The sequence below is a fragment of the Pomacea canaliculata genome, linkage group LG4 (assembly GCF_003073045.1).
Source record: "Pomacea canaliculata isolate SZHN2017 linkage group LG4, ASM307304v1, whole genome shotgun sequence".
Classification (NCBI taxonomy): Eukaryota; Metazoa; Mollusca; class Gastropoda; order Architaenioglossa; family Ampullariidae; genus Pomacea; species Pomacea canaliculata.
In genome coordinates, this window is record NC_037593.1 from 33315757 (window position 1) to 33337312 (window position 21556).

The 21556-nt window shown below is 38.4% G+C and overlaps 1 protein-coding gene across 2 annotated transcripts in view; it reads left to right on the forward strand.

Moving 5' to 3' along the window:
• Positions 1–15550, forward strand: part of LOC112561802 (syntaxin) — a 56724-nt gene extending 41174 nt beyond the window's left edge. The window contains exons 8-10 of one of the 2 annotated variants that reach the window (XM_025234539.1): positions 1296–1433; positions 1952–2062; positions 14111–15550. In XM_025234539.1, coding sequence (XP_025090324.1) covers positions 1296–1433; positions 1952–2062; positions 14111–14188 — 327 coding nt within the window. In that variant the 3' untranslated portion in view covers positions 14189–15550. Of the gene's footprint in view, positions 1–1295; positions 1434–1951; positions 2063–4337; positions 11343–14110 lie in introns of those variants that run through there. The other variant, XM_025234538.1, reaches the window with a different exon arrangement.
• Positions 15551–21556: the final 6006 nt, after the last annotated feature.

Consider the following 21556-nt stretch of genomic DNA (forward strand, 5'->3'; position numbering starts at 1 on the left):
CACCTTATGAAGCCTACGACATAGAGTTGCTTGAATCATCGCAATTCCATTGATGCATAATAATGTGTGTTTTGTGCTGGGATGGATTCGCTCCACTGACCTCCTCAGCTCAAGGTATAGAGTATGTGCCAGCTGTCACAAGTGCAGCAGCTTGAATCAGTCCCAGCTTCTGGAATAGTGAAGTAAGGCAGGACAGCAACCAAAACAAAAAATAGAAGGATCTTTGAAGGAAGTCAGACACAGGTGCAAATTTTCCTGTCTAGCTGCAAGATCAGCATTTTTGCATTTATTTCCCCACCTTGGCCTTATTGTTTTCAGAAGTGACACCACTAACACCACTGCTCCCTCTGATGCAGGAGTTGCACAGAACAGTGACATATGACCTTTGGTTTTGACATGCAAAGGATGAGACCAGGTTTTTAATTAGTGTGCTATTATTTATTTATGCTTGCTTTTTACGACAACACATTTCTTGTTTTTTCTTGCTGTTCATTATTACAATGTTCAATTTCTTTTGTGGAAACTTTTGTAGGTTTTTTTTTTTTCTTTTTCACCTTTGTTTTTTTTTTTTTGGAATGGAGACCTGCAGTGTAGGAAGGTAAAAACAGTGTGTTTGACGGTGCTAGTATTTCAGCTGTTGACTTCTGTGATGACTGGCAGCCATCTTCATAGAGAGCTGTCAGGTTTATTTGCTGCATGTTACATTGGGTCATCGTAGCAAAGTACTTGGCAGAAAGGTAGTTATTTATACATTGGGTACATGGTGGAAAAGTACTTATTAGGCTGCTGACACTTAAAAAATGCATTCGTTCTTAAATGCAGTTTTTAGTCTGGTGTTAGAAAAACTAATTAGCCAAAGGAAAGCAGTGAACAGTGTCAAGTAATTCTTCTCCTTTCACCAGACTCCACATGACCTTTGCAACACAAACTTCTGTCGGTGCCCATTAGCCAATAGCATTATCATCTTTTTTGTTGCCTCTCATTATCTTGATTTATGTGTAGGAAATGTTGACAGTGGTGATGGAGTGGCTTGATCTTAAATTGTTTGAAATCCATACAGTGCCTGGGAAGAGAGGGCACTATGTTTGTTAATATTGAGCATTTTAAATCATGTGTCCTCCATTCCTTCTTGTCCTAAACTATCTTTCTCTGTACATCTTCTACACATGCATAAATATACATGACAGCGCACATGTATATATACACACACACAATCTACTGATGTGTATCCATTTACCTCTGCAATACTCTGGCTTGTTGTGTAAATAGTACTAACAGTTTATTTTGATTGGCAGATCATCATGGAAACACAACAAGCCAAGCAGACGCTAGCTGACATAGAGGCCCGGCACAACGACATCATCAAGCTGGAGAAGTCTATAAAAGAACTCCACGATATGTTTATGGACATGGCCATGCTTGTTGAGAGTCAGGTAGGCAGCTAAACTGAATTTAGTCAAAGATTTGTGAGAATGAGGCACTCGCAGTTTTCAGTCATCAAACAATTTTATTTTGAGGATGCATACCCTATTATAGCTTTCACCACGTGTAGTGTAGTCAGAATAAACATCACATAGGGTTACTGATAAATGCCATGCCTATGCTGGAAGATTTCAGACTTGTATGTACAGTCCACTTCTGACTGCTCAAGTCCAGATAGCTGCTTTAGAATACTGAAATCATTAAAACAGTCGAGTAAGCACTAACTGTCATTGTATGAGTTAGGGTATAAATTTATGTTTGTGGGAGTGCTTGTTCTTGTATTTATTGATATCTGAAGCTTGAGATGGGAAGGTAGCTGAAGGTTAAGGAAGAGGTGAGGATAGCAGAAGGCTGGCATGATGCGAGGATGGCTGAAAGGTGGCATCATGTGAGGATAGCTGAAGGCTGGAGTTTGTTACTTACAACATCAAATCAAATGCATTTGTTAAGAAAGGCATGCCTCTTTCAGGGAGAGATGATTGATCGGATAGAGTACAATGTGGAACAAGCAGTCGACTACATTGAAACTGCCAAGATGGACACAAAAAAGGCTGTCAAGTACCAGAGCAAAGCAAGAAGGGTAAGACTGTCTTAGGGCTGAGATTAGAATTCTGCAGGCTTTGCAAAGCTTGATACATCTTTGATTTATTCTGTGTGTTCTAAATGCTGTCTGTATGTAGCATCGCTTTACAGTTCCAGCTTTCTGTGCAGGCTACACACTACGCTGTAGTTGTAGTATTGTGTGTACTTGAAACATTACATTATAGAGCCAGGATTCTGCTCACATTATATGCTACCTTTTAGCTGTAGAATTCTCTCCACATGCCAACACATTGCACTAAAGTGTCACCATAAGATGAGTACTGAGGGCGCTATAGCTCTGACATTCTGTGTATGCTGCACGTTGAGCATTGATGGCACATTGTACCATCTGCCCCAGACAGTGCAGCCAGCCTGCATTCTATGTACATATACAAATTGCACTTTACACAGCACATTGCCGTGTATAGATATGTTTGTATGTTTGTTTTGTCATCTATTTCTTTATTCTTCGGTGACTGTATTTGGCACTATGCTGTATAAAATGTTGTAACCATGTTAGCTTGTAAATGTTGATGGTTTATTTATTTTATGTTTATTGATCTACAGCTTTTCTGTCTTGTTTTAGAACTTTGATATGTGTTTGATATTTTCTGTATAAGCTGCTCTGTGTCATCCACACAAATTGCTTCGAGCTTCCAGTCTTCTTGAATTGTTTGTTTTCTGTAGCTTGTATACAGCGGAACCTGGATAAGAACAACCCACTAAGGCAAATGTAGGAAGTAGGATTTTTACATTTAGTTGTCCAGTTTCATAAGTTACACCTTTTCTGCAATGCAGGCACTTGGCTTTGCTCTAAAGATATACACACGTCTAATCTTGCACCTACTAACAATCTCACAATCTCACTGTAAAGATATACACAGGTCTAATGTAACCGAGTAGTGGGGGGTTGAACAGTGACCACAACAGTCCAACACTCAAACCAGAAAGGCAGGAACTTGTCAGCAGTTGCACAACGCTTTAATGCAGGCTAGAACAACAGCCACGGCTGCGTCGCTTGTCTTCGCGCCTTCTCTTCTCAGTTTTCTCCCCTACTGTCACATGTCTGTGCTCTCTCTGATCCGCCGCCATCTCCTCTCCCCATTTTGTCTCAGCTCTGCGCTATATACCTCTGGGAAGGTGTAAAAGTTGCTATCTTTCGCATGCATCAGCAGATCTATTTTCGCGATCTTTCACAATCGTAATTTTTGGTAACTTTTCGCCCATGCATCAGCACTTTTCTCGCATGCAGATCCCGCCAAACAATCATCCGCCGGTCCCGCCAAAACTAACAACAATACACTAATAATGTAGCCCCCACTAACAATCTCATTGTAAAGATACACACTGGTCTAATAATCTTTCCCCTAACAAAAATCTAGCCCAAAACCCTCTCCCCACTAACACACACTCTTTACAAAGTCTGAGATAAGTAGAGGTTCTGTTCACTTTCATTCATAAGTTGGTACTACAAATTTACTATTTGGTACATAGAAACGTTGCACACATTCTAACTTTCATTAAAAAGAAGTGCTGTCACCAAATGATGTTCGCAGTAAAATGTAGAGTGTCTCCTACACAGAAAGCTGGAACACACACATACAACTGCTCATCTTTCTTTCAATCTGGGCGCTAATGACACCCTCATCCCCTTCTCCCACATGAAAGAAAATTTGTAAAACAGAATTAGACTTTACCTTTAAAAGTGAGAATTTTTTTGTAAAATTTAAGTCTTCTGGCACAGTTAGAGCATGGACATGTATAGGTAGACTGCTGTCTGTCTGCATAGACCAACACTCAGCGTCTTGCCAAGCTCTCCGTTGTTAGTCTCGGCGAGCCGTAACAAAGAATGTGACTAAACCGGAAGCTATGTAGTCTGATGCCTCGTTTTAGTAGTTAACTGGAAAAAATGGTCTGCCAGCAGTCCAATGATACAAGTTCGTTGCTAGAGTAACCCACCTGTCTATTCAAGGAGGATACTAACAGTGCAGAGAGCCACTCAAAATAGTTTTTTTTTAATATGAACTTTTTGCTTGATATTATGTTGGGGCTCTTATACAGCATGCATTAGTTATGTAATCAAAATCAAATTTGTCCCTGAGTCCATATTATACAGGCTCCACTGTAAACTTGTTTTGTGGCTGCTGTATGTATTCTGTGGCTTCTGTAGATGTGTTGTCCTCAGATATAGATATATGTCAACATTTTTTATGGTTGCTAGCATGTCTTTATGCGTAAATGTTTTGCTTACTGTTGTCTTCCTTCTGTTTCAGAAAAAAATCATGATCATTGTTTGTATAGTGATTCTTCTGGTCATTATCACCATCATCGTTGTTTCCGTTGTTACCAGTAACTGAAGCTTCTGGCAGTATAATAAAAAGATGGTTGCCCTGTTGTTGCCAGTCCGTGCACGTGGCAGACTGTACCTTCTACTCAGCCGCCTGCTGTTTTGTTCTGCAACAGTGAATATGCCTCCTCTCAGTCCAGAGTTAAAAATTCTCATTGAATGTTGACCTAAGTACTGTGTCATTTACAAACGGACTCCTAGAGCACAAGAGTGCGGGAGAGATGATGTCTGTGTGTGCCTCTCTTCTCAGTTTGATCAGAAGAATCAGAGTTTCTGTCTCCATGTTGTAACGATGTACTTTGTGACCTGTTGTATTCAGCCAGACTAGAAGTGCACCATGTAAGTTGTTGTTGTTGTTGTTTTGAAGTGCCTTGTGTTACACTCCAAACTACAAATGGTGATGTATATGCACTGTGCTTCTTATTTCCACACATGAACCAAAAACAAAGAAGCTAAGAGAAAATACATGTGAACACAGGCATCCATATGCTTGTGCATGCGAATGAGAATCTTTATAGACCTTTACTGCACAAATAACTTTTGCTATGATTTTATTTTAGGGTAGTTTTGTAAATCTCACCATCATCACTTTCCTGTCTATGCTGCATTGCTGACAAACGTTAGGTGCCCTTTGTGGTCATATATTCCCCTAAGCTGTTTTGTTTTTTTGTTTTGTTTTTTCACTTATTGGCTACTGACCTAATGTTACAATGTAGTCTTCAATCATATTATGTGCCTTTTTAGCAAGCACAGGTTTATTTTGTTGAGATTTTTAATGGCTTGTCATTTTCAGTTGGAGAGCTGCATGTCTACTTTTGAGAAATTTTGTGTTATTTTAGCACTATTACATTGTGATACTATTTGCTGTGTTCTTTGGCCGTATTTATTGAGATGTTGTTCTAATGTTGAAATGGGGACATCTCACTGTTGGAAAAAAAAAACAGAATTAAGAGTAATACATCTGTATAAACCTGACATTTAACATTGAAATATTTAACTCAGACTTGATAATAATAGAAATAATCTTGTCATGTGACACCAGGTTGTTGCTACAAGCTACTCACCACTCATAGCACATGCACACATGAAAGAGAGAATCTACTGAGTAGTTCTGAAAAAAGAAGAGAAGCTTACTTTTTGTTGTTCCTTGTGTCTGTGTGGCTTTGGAAGCTCCAAACTGTGAGTGCAAATACTTTAAAGATTGCTTGATGAAGGTGGAAAAAGAACTTAATTTTTTTTCTTTTAAGTATATAGGTGTCCAGAGATCTCAATGTCCATGATTTTTTTTGTCCTGGTGAATAAGATTTCATAGGTAGTCAGGAAAAGTTCAACAGTGCACGCACTGAAAGCAAAGGGAGGCCACCTTTTACTCTTTGCTTACTGTAATTGGAAGTTGGTGAAGTGTCCCAAGTAGATCAGAGGAGGAACCATGACATAAAGAACTGTATTGCTGTAATAAATACTGGAGTCCCTAGAAATGTCACAGCAGATTATGTTGCCAGATTTGGGTCAAGAGGACAGCAACTTGATAACACCATTAACTTGCCTGAGAAAAAGACCCTTGTAGATTCGTCGGTTGCAACCTGCTCCCACATGGGATGCCTACCATGATGGCAACAGGTAATAATCATACAGCTATGTAGAGGCCACTGCCTACAAAATACCCACATGTTCAAGAATATGGAGCTGGCACTCTTATCAACCTGTACTTGTGGCTAAAAGACCTAACACCTGAGCATTTCCTCCAAAAATGCCCCCAACCGCACCATTTGAAGTTAGAGATGTGACATGGCCACTAAGCATGTCACTCCAAAGAAAGCTCTGTTGGAGCAAAAGAGACTGGAAGGACTCTGCATCATTTATCCTGAAGGCTGGGCTGAGAGTATAACCTGCGAATGATAAAGAAGAATTTGTTAGCTGCATGAAGAGACCAATGCATATCTTTCCAAGACATTGTAGCTGAAAGTTTAACTCTTTGAGTCTGGGCCAGGCAAATATGTCTAGCCCTTTCAACAACTATCAAGTGTGGGTTTCCTACCTGTGTCCATCATAGTCAATCATTTTGACTACAGAACTTTGTAAACAAAAAGGGAGGAAATCTAAGCTAAGTGAGTCCCATTTGAAAAGAGCTACATCCATTAACATAGTAACAGGAAGACTTTATTTTGAAGATTTTAATTTTTCCACTTGTACCTTTCTTTTCAAAAACAGTGGCGACACAACTGCACATGCAAAGACAGTGATTTGTTTTTTGTTGCCATTTTCAAGCCTGTTCCTAACACTAAAGTTGTTTTTGTCATCAAGAATTATGTTTAATTATTTCTGCATGGTGTGGAACTATTAAATTCCGCTAAATACAAGATTAGACATTGCAGTGATCATCAGTTGTGCGTAAGCCAGTATCAAAATTTTCTTTTTGGAAATGCAATTTTATTTACCTACTTTTAATTTACAAGAAAGCGCTGTCTTATGATGGAAAGGAGGAATGGTGTCTTTCTCCTAACTTTGAACTTTATTTACAAATTTGATTTATCTCATTGTCATGTTTATTTTTTGTGATTTTTTTTTAAACACTTCAACTTCAAGCATATCTGGGTATCAGAATCAAAGGTCAAGGACGGATGTGTACTTCCAAAGATAGCTGTGGTCCAAGGTACACACCAAGGTTACATACTGAATTGGAAAATAAATCTTATGATTCGAAAATGTGAGCACCTGCTGAAGTCTTTTCTTCGTACCAGCCGGTATGACCTCGGCATACAAATCAGCATCCATTGTACTGCTCCTTCAATACAGCATCCAATACCCTCCATAAGGTCAGGACCATTGGCGGGGGGGGGGGGCAGCAGAATTGTACAGCAGAGCTATTTGCATAGACTCATGTCATATAAAGATGACCCCTCACAGGCTGCATATGCATCGTGAACACAACCAGTCCCAAAATGAACTGGTGAGACACGTAAGGAGAGTAAAGGCAAGCTGAGCATTTCCAACACCCACAGAGTGCATATGCTGGGAGAAGTATGATTCAAACCGTCTAAGCACTGCACTTCAAACAAAAGTTGATGAAAGCTTTTGGCATACAAATTTAATGGTTGTGAACAAGTCCAGAAAAGAGTAATGAAACCACCGTCAGTGAGATGCACTCAAGATATCATTCACCACTTGAACCAAAGCTGACTTGATGCTACATGACTTGTGATAGGCTGAATGGTAAGGTTGAGAAGATCATTAGCCTCCATGTGATCCTTGAGTACTTTCAAGAGAAAAAGGAAGATGAGAAGCTAGTCATTGGTTTTGTCTGAGTAAGGAATCTTACAAGAGCACATTTGGCAGAGAGCCACAGCTCCAGACAGAAGTATTTATATTACCTTTAGTTGCTGATATCAGCTTGTCTAGACACTGGAAGGAATAAGATCAAGTTCACAGGATTTTTTAGGTATTCAGAGCGCTGTAGTCCTGGGTACCAATGTACTCAAAATGGATTTGAAAGAATGTAGTGGAGTACCAAAAACCTTTTCGGCTGCTGTTACAGAATTTGTAGATTAAGTAACATCAAGATTTTTTTTCAATCTTGCCTGCAAAATGTCCCTCAAAACAACTGAGCAAGTGCAATAGAAGAAGTTGAACTTGGCAGCTGTCTGAATATGTCATCCAGCTGTAAAGTTTTATGTGTAGGATTCAGCATATTTGACAGAATGTTTGTGTGATGTTACATGGGCAGGTATGTGCATGTGTGGTTGCAATTGTGTGTGTGCGTGTGTTTGAGGGAAAAAAGAGAGTTCTGTTCGCATGGTTAGATTTTGTTCATGTTTAGTGTATTGCTGTTCATTTGAACTTGAATAGATAAAGAAGGAAAACTTGTATGTTGGCTTTTGTGAGAAATATGTCCATATACAAGTTCTTGTTGGCCACTCCTTCCCACCCTACCCACCCATATGTTCTTAGCATTTATTCTCTCCCCTACCCCCAAATCTCTGTATCCCTCCCTCTGTCTTCGTTTGTTATTAGTCGCCTTTATAATGACAGTGGAGATTGTTTTATTATTGTTTTTGTATTGTTTGTATGCATGTATACATAGGTATGTGTCACACGTGCAAACCAATGCATTTAGAAGTGCACACGAGGCATTACTATTGATAATGGATGATGCCTGTGGTGCCTCCAAATTTTGTGGACAGCATTACTTGTATTTTAAAAGCAAGTTTGTACGTAGACCATTTTGTTGGACTGAGGGAAGGGTTGACAGTAGGAGTGATGCATTGTGTATTGTTTATACAATGCACTTTGTCATTAGACAGTATTTTGATTGCTTCACAATGATTTCTGCTCATGTTTTAGAATCATTTTTATTTTATCTTCAATATTCATCTTGTGTCTTTTTATCCTGTGGTGATATTTTCCAAGCATTTGCAAACAATCATTTGTGTCCTAACATTAATGTATTATTCATTCTCATAAGCAGTTTTGACATGTTTCGAAAACCCCTCAAGCATTTTGAAATATGTGAAAAGAAAATTGCTGATCATGCAGGCTACCCCATGCCATCTGCTCTTTGTTAAAGGTGATATTCTGTTTTGTATTGGAACTTAGACAATGACATCAAGAGAAAGACAAGAACTGTATACACATTCCTTTTGTATTCAGGGATTATTTTTCATGACCTTGCACTTAGGGAATGCAGATTTTACCAGTGATATCATCTTTCTGCTGATTATAATACTAGACCTGGTTATTAGGCATTCAAGATGTAACGTGAGGTGCACACATTGTTTTGTGGCATTTAATGCTAGGTGGTCTTGCTCTGTCTGCTGTCTGCACAGAGATGTTCTCAAAGTCTCTCTGACAGCAAACAGGCCACAGGCAATGATCCTGTTGTTTATCTTTTCTTATCAAACGTCTCATTCGTCCCAGCTGCGGGTAGTCTTGTACAATATTATCCTTCATTTTCTTGGAGTCAAGTTTCGTCAAGTGTAACATGTGTTTTATGTGCAGTGCAATCTTGTTGGAAGTTAGTTAAATGTCGGTTGTTCAGCTTTGATGTTGCTGTTTCTTCGGGCTTTTTTTCCCTGAACTGTACCCAGGCATCACTACTAATGCCCTGGCATAGGACTGCACCTCCTTCTTTATACTCTCAGTTGCCCTCAGACAATGTTGATCTAGGAGGAACATCTTAACTGTGCAGTAATAGGATCTTACTATTTCCTTTTATCATTCACTAGCTTCCTTAATGCTGCAGAAATGGGAGTTGGGAGAGAGGTTAATGCTGATTGGTTTGCTTGATAGTCAACCAGAAGATTGCTGCTTCCAAGCCTGATGGAAGACTCTTCCCTTCTCCACCCTCTCCCCAAAGCAGAACTGGGTACCTGGTATCATGCTGGGCTCCACCTTCCTAGATACAGTGAACCACTTATATTCACTACCTGGTTTCTTCCATTATTCGACTTTTTGTGACCCCCTGCAGAGGGGCTGCCCATTCTTGTCACAAGTGTGAGCCAGCTCACAAGGTTTCTGAGTGAGAATTGTGCCATGGTCAAAACTATTAGCAGATCATTTGTTGGGGCTGCTTTTGTAGACTGGCTGTGTATGGTATATCGGTGTGTCAGTGTGTCAAGGCAGTTGCTAGCTGGGATGTGAGCATGTGTCAGTGCCTTATACCTTATGATGTTTTGCAGTTGTGTATATTGCAGCTTTGTGCAGAGTCACTAGATAGAAAGGTCATAGTTTTGTTGTGCCGTGCAGTTTTTTTAGAGGTGATGCTGAAGAATGTGTCGATACTGTTGAATTAATAGTGCTTTATTGTTTATGTGGATGTTATTTCAAGACCTTTCTAAAAAGAATTTGTGTGCAGTTCAGTAGAATTACAAAGATAAAAAAATTTCTTTTTCTGCTGTCAAGGTTTTGGAGCACAGGTACACATCACTGGCAGAGAAAAACTTAAACATGGGGAATAATCACTAGCGTGCTCATTCTTCCATTCCATCTTTGTTGTGTTGTCAGAGTGCTTTCCCTTGTTAATGTCTAAAGCAACAAGATGATAAATACACAGCTGTCTACATATTATTCTGTTTAATATTGTCACACTTGTCTGTATTCATGTTGTGTGGCCCTTTCAACTTCAGCTATTTGTTTTGCAGCAAAAGAAACATTTTCTTGTTCACCTCATTCCGATTTCAGAAGTATTTTAGCAAATTAGTTTTCCTGTGTTTAGCAAACATCTCTTGGACCCACCCCACCCCTACCACCTCAGAAAAGAAGACCAGGCATGTGAAAGAGAAACAGATGTTCAAATATTTAAACCTTGTGAATTATTATGGGGTTGAAGTTACTGATGTTTATGCCATCTTCTGATTTGCTGGGTTTCATTTCTTGTGAATGTGTGAGAGAAAGAGAGAGATTGTGTACACATGTATGAGAATGGTTGAAAGAAAAGAGGATAATAAATATGTTGCTATGGCTTTGTTTGGCTTTTAAAAAGCTCTATAATGGGGTAATCAACTAAAAATAAAGCTGTCTCATTGTATTTTTATTCCATATGTTCATCTTGCTCATTTATTGCGTCAGTCGGCTGTAAACAAAAAAATTAACAGTTGTATTGACACATACTTTTGTGAAATAAACTTCCTTTTTCTTCTTATGTCACCATACTACTTACTCCCACAAGACCTCCATTTGTACAGTGTCACACCCCACAGTGTATTTGTACCATCATTTTTTCATTTTTGTCTTTTTTTGGCAGAAGTCTACATAGAATAGAATCACTTATTTGCTGTACTTTTACACATAATTTATTGAAAGAGTCATTTGTAAATATGTCACATTATGTGTAGTGATTCATGTTCCTATGACATGATTCTCTTTTTATTAAAGCCAAAAATGGTAATGTTACTATTGTCACACATGACGCTTGAGTAAAGCAGATATTAATCTTCTTGTTTGTCTTGTTTATCCTGATTTAGAAGTAGAAAGATTTTTAAACAGAATCCAATCAACAGAGGAGTGATAAAGAGGAAAAGCTGAAGTAAAGTTTGGCTTTTAAAAAGCTCTGTCATGGGGTGTTCATTAAAGATACATGTATACAATTTTTGTATAAAATATATTGAAGTTGACAAGAGTCTGCTGACTTCTTTCACACAAACTTCTGCCCATGTCAGATGCTGCGATCTGATAAATTCTGCCTGTGTCAGATGTTGGATCAATTTTACAAGTCTTTCAATGTTGTTGGATAAATTCTGTTCGTGTTGGCTGTTGTGGTCAGATAGATTGTGCCCATGTTGGATGCTGTTTTCAGATGAACTGTGTCAGATGCTGGGTCACATGCGTGTGCATTAAGCTATGCACCCCTCGAAGCTTCAACATGTTTGACAAAATCTTACATTTCATCTAAATATTCCAACATTAGACACCAACTACTCATTTTGCGGCCCTATGCTCCTCTGGGGGTGATTAGGAGCATTAAGAAGACAGGTCTTCAAATTATTTCATTTAATCGATGGAAATGAGACATTCACACTAATCGACAAGCAACACTTAATAAAATAATCAACTAATAAAATCCTAGAAAGATCTGCTTTTGAGCAGCGGATCATGAAAACCATCATGATTCTCCCTTCGGCACTTTTATGGTTGTACCCTGGTTCACTTAGAAACCAGGCGACATTGGCAGTTGTGTGGCCTGTTCTAAGGCAACTACCACCAGACATTTCAACATATAGTAGTGGCGACCCCCTTGACCAAACATCAGCACTTTTGGGCTGACCATTGCCTCTGCAATAAATTGCCAAACTAGGACTTCAAATTATCCAGTGAGTGCACATGTATGTGCACTGCAATGAAGACCGTCACTATGCTTGTCTTTCTGGCCTGTCAACCCATTAGTGAGGCACTGTTTTTAGACATTTTTCAAAAGCTTGTAGAAAAATAGTCAACATCTCCAGACAAAATAATTAAATGTATTTTTCAAAACTTGAATTTAAAATAAAATTTATTGCATTTTTTTAATCCACTCCAGCACTTCTTTATCAATAAAAACCAGGGAGAAATCAAGAGGTGCCTACTTTGTCCAGGGTGGTAGAGTTGGCCTGTAGTCCAGGCCAAGTGAGAAAAGATCTGGGTGAACATGTTCTAAATTTTGGCAACTGTGTTATAGTCTCCAAATTTTGTTGACTAACAATGCCTTCAGTTTAATTGCAGTGTTGGGTACATTTTCTTCCCTCTCTACTGCTGACTTACTTTTGTAGACTACAACTGTCAGACCCAATTGTGATCTACACACTGCACACACATCATGTAATAATTATCAAAAAATGTAACTAAAATGCATACAAAATTAATTGATTGTTAAGTTTGTAGTGGATTTTTTTTAAAGATGTATTCTGGTTGCAGCAAAACATGGTTGTCTCCCCCATCTGATTCCATGTAAGTTTTCAGGTGTCAAGAAGTGGGGCAATGGAGGCAGACAAATGTCGAAGTATGTAGTAAGATCATGGCATTTCAAAGAAAGAACAGAATGTCCCTATACTCATATGGGAAAAATATGCATGTGTGAGGATGTGTCAGCTTTGGTGATGGGTCATGTGTGAGGATGTGACAGTGATAGATCATATGTGAGTGATGGGTCATGTGTCAAAATGTCAGCTTTGGTGATGGGTCATGTGAGAGGGTGTGTCAACTTCGGTGGTGGATCATGGATATTGGCTTGATGGTAATTTCATCAACACAGCATAAGCATATTTTTCTGCTTGCTTCATTGAGGTCTACGCTGAAACAGCTTCTTCTGTGTGCTTAACAAAATGCTGAAATATTTGGCTTGTGCAAACTGTTTTTCATATTCAACATTTCTGAGTTGATGCTTCCCATTGTGAAGTATCTGGTTTATGAAAGCTGATGTTTAACATTACTGTGGGAATCTTGCCGGGTTATGTCTTAACATTGATCTGTGTAATTCTGGTCTCAAGTTTTCTGTGCTTAGTATCTCTGGATGGATTTCTTAGATGAGTTTACATTATTTTTCGCATCAGCATTATGGACAATAATGTTTTGCATACATACTTTGCAAAGTTTGCAGCAGGTCTCTCACCCACTGACTAAATATGTGATGAAAGCTACAGCATATGCCTACTTGTGCAGAAATTATGATGACCATTTATGCACAGCTGCTGTTATAGTTGTTTCTTAACTCTAGCAAATTCAACAATTATGATGTCTATAAATCAAAGCTGAATCAAAAACAAATTGTATATCAATTGTCATTTCTTAATGATGCCAGATTTTCAAATTTTAGTTTACTCAAAGTAATTTTAACTAAACACATTCCTATTTGAAACTTTTGAAAATTGGAGGGACTTGTTTTAGGGACGGCATATTTTCTGCATGCTAATACTTCTCTTTTTGTATATTAGATAACATGTTTTCTTTTGACTGTTGTTGACTTTGGATATTTTTTGTTTTGTTGGTTTTACTTGAGAAACTGTGGTATTTCTTGTTTCAAGTTTTGGAACTTCAGTTCTTAAGTGTGAGTAACCATTCATATAAATGTATTTTGGTGCTCAAGGATAAATATAACTTAAATCTATTTAATTCCATATCAAAGAACATAACTGAAAGCTAAAACTGATTAGCAAGAAAGAAAATTTTCAAAAGCATGTCTATGTGTGGGTGCATGCTGCTAACATCTGGGCTGCTTTGTCTTTGTTGCAGAAGAAAATCATGATCATCATATGCATCATTGTTCTTATCGTCATTCTATGTGCTGTTCTGGGTGGAGTCCTTGGCTAGATGGTCCTCGTGGAAGTTGGCCAGCAGAGACTGACCATCAGTGCAACATGCGTTGTAGCATCATTTCCACCAGCACTCCCTTCCACATTGTCACCCTGATGCAATGTCATGACAGACTGGACAACGACTGCAAACAACACGCATGCCAAAGTGCAGCATTGGCAGCATGCGTGTCTCCCTACTACCTACCCCTACCCCTACACCTTCCATAGGACTCCCTGTGCTTTCTCCACAACTGCTGGTCCCCTATAGAGGCATCAGATGCTTAAAAACAGGCAATCCACGAAGGACATGATAGTAAAGTGACTGTGTTTTCCTGGGAACATTCAAGGGTGACACATTCATTTGGGTCAAGCTCTTTGGAGATGTCATGGATGGTGAGAGTTTTGTGGCAGCCTTGTGAGCAACCTGCCTTGACAACCTGCTATATATTTGCTAGTCAGTTTGCACTTTATTCCTTGTGTACTTTCTGCAGACTGGTTGACCTTTTGGTGCTTGCTCAACTGGTCACTGGCTGATATCGATGCAGGCATGGTATTTCTATTCATTTGCAAACTTTGTTGTTTTTGTTTTTGTTTTTTTGGATAGAGGTCATAGAAAGTCTATATCACTTGTTACCTAGTGCTCTTACATAGAAAGTTTTAATTGTCAGTGGCATGACTGCATTGTTAGCTATGTCTCATGAGTAGGTATTCTGAAGAATACTTTACTCTTAGGAAGAGGCTTTTTGCAATGTTATTGTGATGTTTTTCAGTTTTCTTCACATTCCACTTTCTCTCTTTGTCTAGATGGTGCAGTCACACTCATTCAGACTCACAATCACTACAAGCTGGTTGCACTTTCCTGCATCCAGTGAATGAAGAATAAAGCACAGGAAACAAACACTGACCAGCACTGTGATAAATGTCCCCTTGAATTTGTGTTGTTTAGTCTGAAATCATGGTCAAAATGTGACATTCATGCCTCATGATAAATTTTATCTAAGAGAAATTACACTTTTAATCAGGTTCCTCCTCTTTTTGAGTAAATTTTTTAGTCCTCGGCATAGTATAACATAGATGTTCAGTGCTGGCACGGCCCAAAATATGAAATATGAAAATTTTTGACAATACAATTTTGCAAAACACTTTGAAAAGCATTTGCCACACAGCTTACTAGAGTGACACAGGAAATGACGTAACCTTACAATGCAAAATGATGATTACATGTCAAACAACAATTATTATTTGATCTGAAAAACTGGCAGAAAAAAATTAATTAAAGAAATATCACAGATTAACAGTGTATCAAGCAAGAAATAAGTACAATGCAATCCAGTAGCATGTATATCAGCATCAAATTATAATCAGTGGAAAGACTTAACATCATTAAGTTTTATCTGTGCGAGAGTCTTGGGCATTATTTAATACTGATTCTGGCCAGTCTACCACCTCAGCAGTAATTTCTGTGTGGGCGTGGCACATGTTGACTGGGCTGGAATAAGTCACTGTGATACGGCCATAGTTGTTAAACTGGTAGCCAGTCTCAACCTGGCTTCAACTAATCAAATACAACAGTAAAAATATTTAGTGACTAGTTTTTAGTACTCAGAATGTTTCACATGCTGCAGTTAACATATCTGCATCACATTTGTGTCAAGAGACTGTTTTCTCTTTTTTAAAAAATCGTTACATCATGTGGATCCATTTTTAAAGATTTATTCTGAAGTGAACATCACAACAAGCACTAATATTCATGTTACAATTATTAAAACATGGTAAGGAAATAATTTTAGCATATTAACTTGATGGAATGTATCCGTATAATCAAATCTTTTATCCTCCTTCCCACTTTAGTCACTATTTCCAACAACAGTACAAATGACAGTAAAAAATACAGTACACACTTTGTAACCTAGATATTTAGCTTCTACAGTTGTTAGATCAAGTTCAGCTGAAAACATGGAGATTAAATTCGGTCTTGTCTGAAAAATAGTTACAACAAAGCCATAATCTGTTTTGACTTCACGATTGGTAATTTCGTACATGAGTCTTGCCTCTACACTGGTAATAACACTGGTCAACACATTTTTACAAAAGTCATGTTACTAAAATAAAATTAGTCATTTCTTACCAATGTTTATGTGCTCAACACAAATATGACAAAATGCCAAATTGCCTCTAGTTTTTTGTGATCTGCAATAATTATTGTGTACATCACGCAATGCATGCTAGCAGTAATTGACCTCTGGTTAACACCTGTAAACAATCAAGTCATAGACTTTGTCTGAGATCTCTTTATCTGTCTCTTGTACAACTGTTCGGGAGCATCTGTGGGGAGTGTCCAGCAGTAGTCAGCCCCCATAGTAGGGACAACTTTCTCTGCTATCTTTATGCCATTGTTGTGATATCTTAATGTGATATCAAAACGTTGGCCATGTTCATCACTAACCATACCACAGTTGTCAGGAAAGAAATCCAGATGAGATTGAAGTGGATCTTTAGAGACACATTGCAGCCAAGTTTCTGATACTGAATTGGCATGTCTTCTACTAAGTTGTTTGTAAGTTTTCTGCCCTAACATTCACGAGAAAGTTTGTAGACGCTAGTTGTAACGTATACCACATGAAGTAATTGTGACATCATCTTCTAGAAGATTCCATTGTTGAACCTAGACATTCTACCTTGTTGTTGGAGAAGTCCAAATCATGAACCAGGTCACTTAGTTCTTTCTGTGTTATTCTGTGTTATTCTGTGTTGAGGAACCACAGTGAAAATCTGGACACTGCCTGCTGACAGACCAGGAGAAGAACAGGTCGGCTCACCCTTGTCCTCATCAGCTGAATCAAGAGAATATTCTGCTGGAGGCTTTGGAATAGCAAGTCCCTCAGCATGTGGAGCTGGTCTCCATGCAGAAGGAATGTTGAGGTAGACCAGGGATGCTCAACCTACGGCCCGCGGGCCATATCCGGCCCGCGACGCGGTCCTATCCGGCCCGCGAAACTTCTGCCCACAGTGCAGGAAATCGGCATGTTAGTAATTAAAAAAAAAAACGAAAAAAAAAACGAAAAAAGGCAAGAAGAAGTATTTATCCTCACGTAGGGGCGTTTCTCAATCTTTTTTTCGATGGACGAACATTTGGATTCAGTGCTCCGACTTGGTGTCTCTACGATGAGGCCGGACATTCAGAATTTGGTTTCGGGAAAACAACTTCAAATATCCCACTAGTTACTACATAATTAATGGTAAGTACAACTTGTTTCTAATAAAAAAATGGTATCTGCTCTATTTTTTTTTTCTTTTTTGTATTTTTGCGGTGAAGCGGCCCGCGACACGGCTGTCCCAAATGGATATGGCCCGCGACACGGCTGTCCCAAATGGATATGGCCCGCAGGCCGAAAAAGGTTGGGCATCACTGAGGTAGACTATTCTTCACTTATTTTGCTTCTTTATCCTGCCAGACAGGCGAGGAACCAAGTAGAAGTAACATTTGTGTAGTTGCTTGGCTCTCTCCACATCATGAGGACTGTACACGGCATTGATGGTTTGTTCCCATTCACCCGCTGTGAAAGCTGTTACACATGTAGCACAGTACACACACACAGAGCCCAAGGCTTTTCTTGGTCCCAATTTTGTATCCGAAGTAAAGATGATTTGCCTTCTTCACTTGAGAAGTGATACTTTGCTTCTGGTTGGCAAATGTCACTTCCCCACAAAACAGCAAACATTGTTCGTGGTATTAACACACTCTGGAGGCATTAGTGTTGTGTATTGTAACTACATGGATAAAATGATAATAGTTTTATGTAACAGTAGTTTAAGCTGTATCCCACGAAGTCTCTAATATTTTAAGTGCTCAGCCTTGTGACTGGGCTATATATAGTACACTGCTGACAGCTTACTTCAGAAAATGATGCAATAAACTCTGGATGACGTGTGTGCATGACGTAGTATGCAATATGATGGCACAGTCCTACTTGATACATTTACATGGAGAAACATAGACAATGAACAATTCAAATATCTTCAAAATGAGATCCAGTAACAATTTTCATGGTCATATTCGTGTTCAGCACACCAAGATACTACAGACTAGGACTTTTTTAAGTCGGTACTAATTTCAGTGTAGACCAGTGTAATTAACAAAATTTATCTTTGTTTCACTTGAAAAAAACAGAATATAGTTAACCAGACTAGATATGTATGATGAAATTAAATGCAGTTGTCAGTATTAGTTTTATAGCAACAGAGATAAGAATAAATGACGTTCAATGAACAATTACTGATTTTGAATTTAAGCTGTAGTCTTAAAACATTTAAATGGAAGAGAGAAAAAAATTTCAAATCAAATTCTAAATTCTATTATTGTGGCAAACTGGGAGAAATGTTTGCAGAAATTGCTGTTAGAATCATGGTTTTTTTTCTAATCAAAACATATTTCTAAACAATAAAAATATGTTCTTAAAAATTATTACAATCTCTGAATGTCAAACATACAATATATATATAATTCAGGCAAAACTGAAGAGGTTTTTTTATGTTAGCCTTAAGCAGCTTACTGTGACCAGGGACAGAGCTTCATTTTATTAACTGCACACAGACTTGACAGAATTGCCCATCAAGACAGCGAAGGACACAGCAATATGTGGGAAGGACTGCTCGAAAAAAAAAGGCTACAATGCTTCCAGAAAACAGACAATAGGTTGTAAACCATGTCAAGATATCCTTCCATTGCCATCTGTGCATTCTCAGCACATCTGTCTCAGAATTGGAACAGTACATTCTTCCATTCTCATTGCCTTAGTTCTGGTGTCTATAGCAACGTCTATAGCAGCATCTCACTTCTTCACGTCTCTTGGCTGCAATCTCTGGCAATGATTTAGGTCTGCTAAGCTGGACTAATGAAGGCAGAAAGACGGATACGCTGATTGTTGGATGTTGCACTGAAATGTGATACAGATGGTTTTTGTAAAGATACACATTTTAACAGCTGCACCAGAGGCTATTTCCATAAAGTGCAAGCATGTTCTATGTTCTTTGTGGTCGATCAACATAAGCTGCTTGTGACAACATTTACTTGAACTTTGCCAACTTGTTGAACATAATATTGCTAATACACCCTTTATTGATGCACAGGCTTACAACATACATTTGTGCAGGGGTACTATAACAGAGTGCAATACATGACAATTAGCCTATAATTAAAGTAAGTGATAACTCTTATTTCTAACGATGGCAGAATATTCCACCTATATTATTGACAAATTATTTCCTTGAATGTTTTCTAAAAAAAATTCCCATTTCTGAAAGTGTCCTGTCATTTTTACTCTTCTTCATTTCCTTTGATAAATTGTTGGTCATGCAACTGTCAATCCAGAAGCCACCAAGAAATCAACTATTCGCTGTAGATAATTTGTATTCCTTAGACTTTTGCAAAGATAGTTGACATTGAAAGCCCTCAACCAGTGAAGGAACTAAGATTACTCTGGCAGACTCCTAACATCTTAAAATTTCCTCTGCCTAGATAGTAGTGGCAACATTGTTGTTAAGCTTTGTGATATTATGTGATTCCAAATTTCCTCAGAAGAAATTTATAGTAGAAGTCACTTTCAGTATTTGGTTGGACTGTGATTAAACCCTAGAGACGATAACTTCTTCGTGTAATAGTACTCCTATGATATCATTACTGTTAAGCAGCAACTAATCAGGGTGTGTGTGCATTTGCATGTGTGTGTGTGTGCATGCACATGTGCATATGTGTGTGTGAACACGCTTGTTGTCTTTATCCTAGCCATGTATTCAACCAACTTGTTGCTGTCTTTGAAATAATACCTTGTTACATTAAAGAAATCTAGCTGGACTTGCTTTATCTGTAAATTTTTTTTTTTTTTGGGGGGTTAAGTTTGAAAGTAAGTTGACAGCATTGTGCAATGAGGGTTACAAAGCAAAGTTGCTTTCTCTCAAAGTCCAAAGAAATGCTCTTGTTGTGATGACCTTTTAATAAAGAAGACAGGCAGGCAATAAGTTGGTTGAAGCCAGTCTGGGATCAGCACATAACTTCTCTATGTGTCACTTGCTGGCTTCTTGGTGTGCTTGGCTCCAATATCTGCACACCCAGGTCATTTTCTACAGGTTGTTGTTATGGGACATATTTTGTACATAATATTAGCAAATTTTAACTACCTGATAAGATTTTTTATCAAAGAATTTATGTGGTCCATTTTTCTCACTAAGAAACTGGAGTGTGGTCCCTGTAGCATGTACTTGGCACATCAGTTGTTTGCTTTGTTTGATTTTGCTACAGCATGTAGTTGGATAAATGAATAGGATAGATGCAGAGGAGGTTTGTGCATCTTTTTTGAAGCAAATAGTTGTCTCTGTCAAACCATTTCCCCTGATCTTCAATGACATTTCTTATTAACTGTTATTAATATGCACTTGATAGCTGCCAAGGTAGTAGCTGTTAGCTTTTTGAAAAATGCAAGATGGAGTTCAATCAGTGTTGCTATGTTACGTCTGTTACATTCTAGGCTGGTATTAGGAGCATGTAGAATGTGGATGTAGAGTGCAATGGGTCCATTTTTGCCTGTTTTTCAGCGACAAGCAATCAAGAGCTGGTTACCATGGTTACTATTCTCTGACCCCTCCCCACCTTCACACCCATTCTTCTTCTCCTTTGGGTTATCTCTGCCTCTTGATGGTGCTGCATCTTTCTCTTTACAGCAATGAATAAATGTGTTTGATGAACATGTGCATTAGCTGTTACGTTTGAGTGCTACCCATAAATTGAGTCATTTGGGAGATCCAAGACAATATAGTTATTTTTCCGGCAACGCAATGTTTTTGATGCTTGACATGTAACATTTTTTATGTCTCTACAAACAGCTTGTGAGAATGCCGCTGCAAAGTTAACCCTTCTTTGAGAGTGCAGGAAATAAGACCCTTCTTTGAGGGTGAAATTTCTCGTCTGCAGGCATTGTCACCCATCCAGTTTCACTTGCTAACATTTATATAGCGAATAAAAAGTACCAACCTGATGCTTTATGCCAATAAAACAAAAACATGCATGATGCTTAAATACTCAACAACTTTGACTTTGACAACTCTCTGACGTAGAATGGTCAGAGAAACTGGTTGAGATGATAGTGTGTATAAAGTCTCTCAAGCCAAGAACTTTGGGTCGTTTTCTATACAATCCTGTGGATGTGCAAATACTAGAAATAAAGAGAGGGCGGTGTTAGCCTCTACATACCTGATGCTTAAAATAAAATTTTTCTGGTCATTTAGCTTACATGGGTTATTCACTCCCCTGGTTTAAAAAAAAAAGCTGCACTTACCTCCCTTACTTCTGATCCAACTATGTTCTTAATTATGGCGATGTACAATGTCA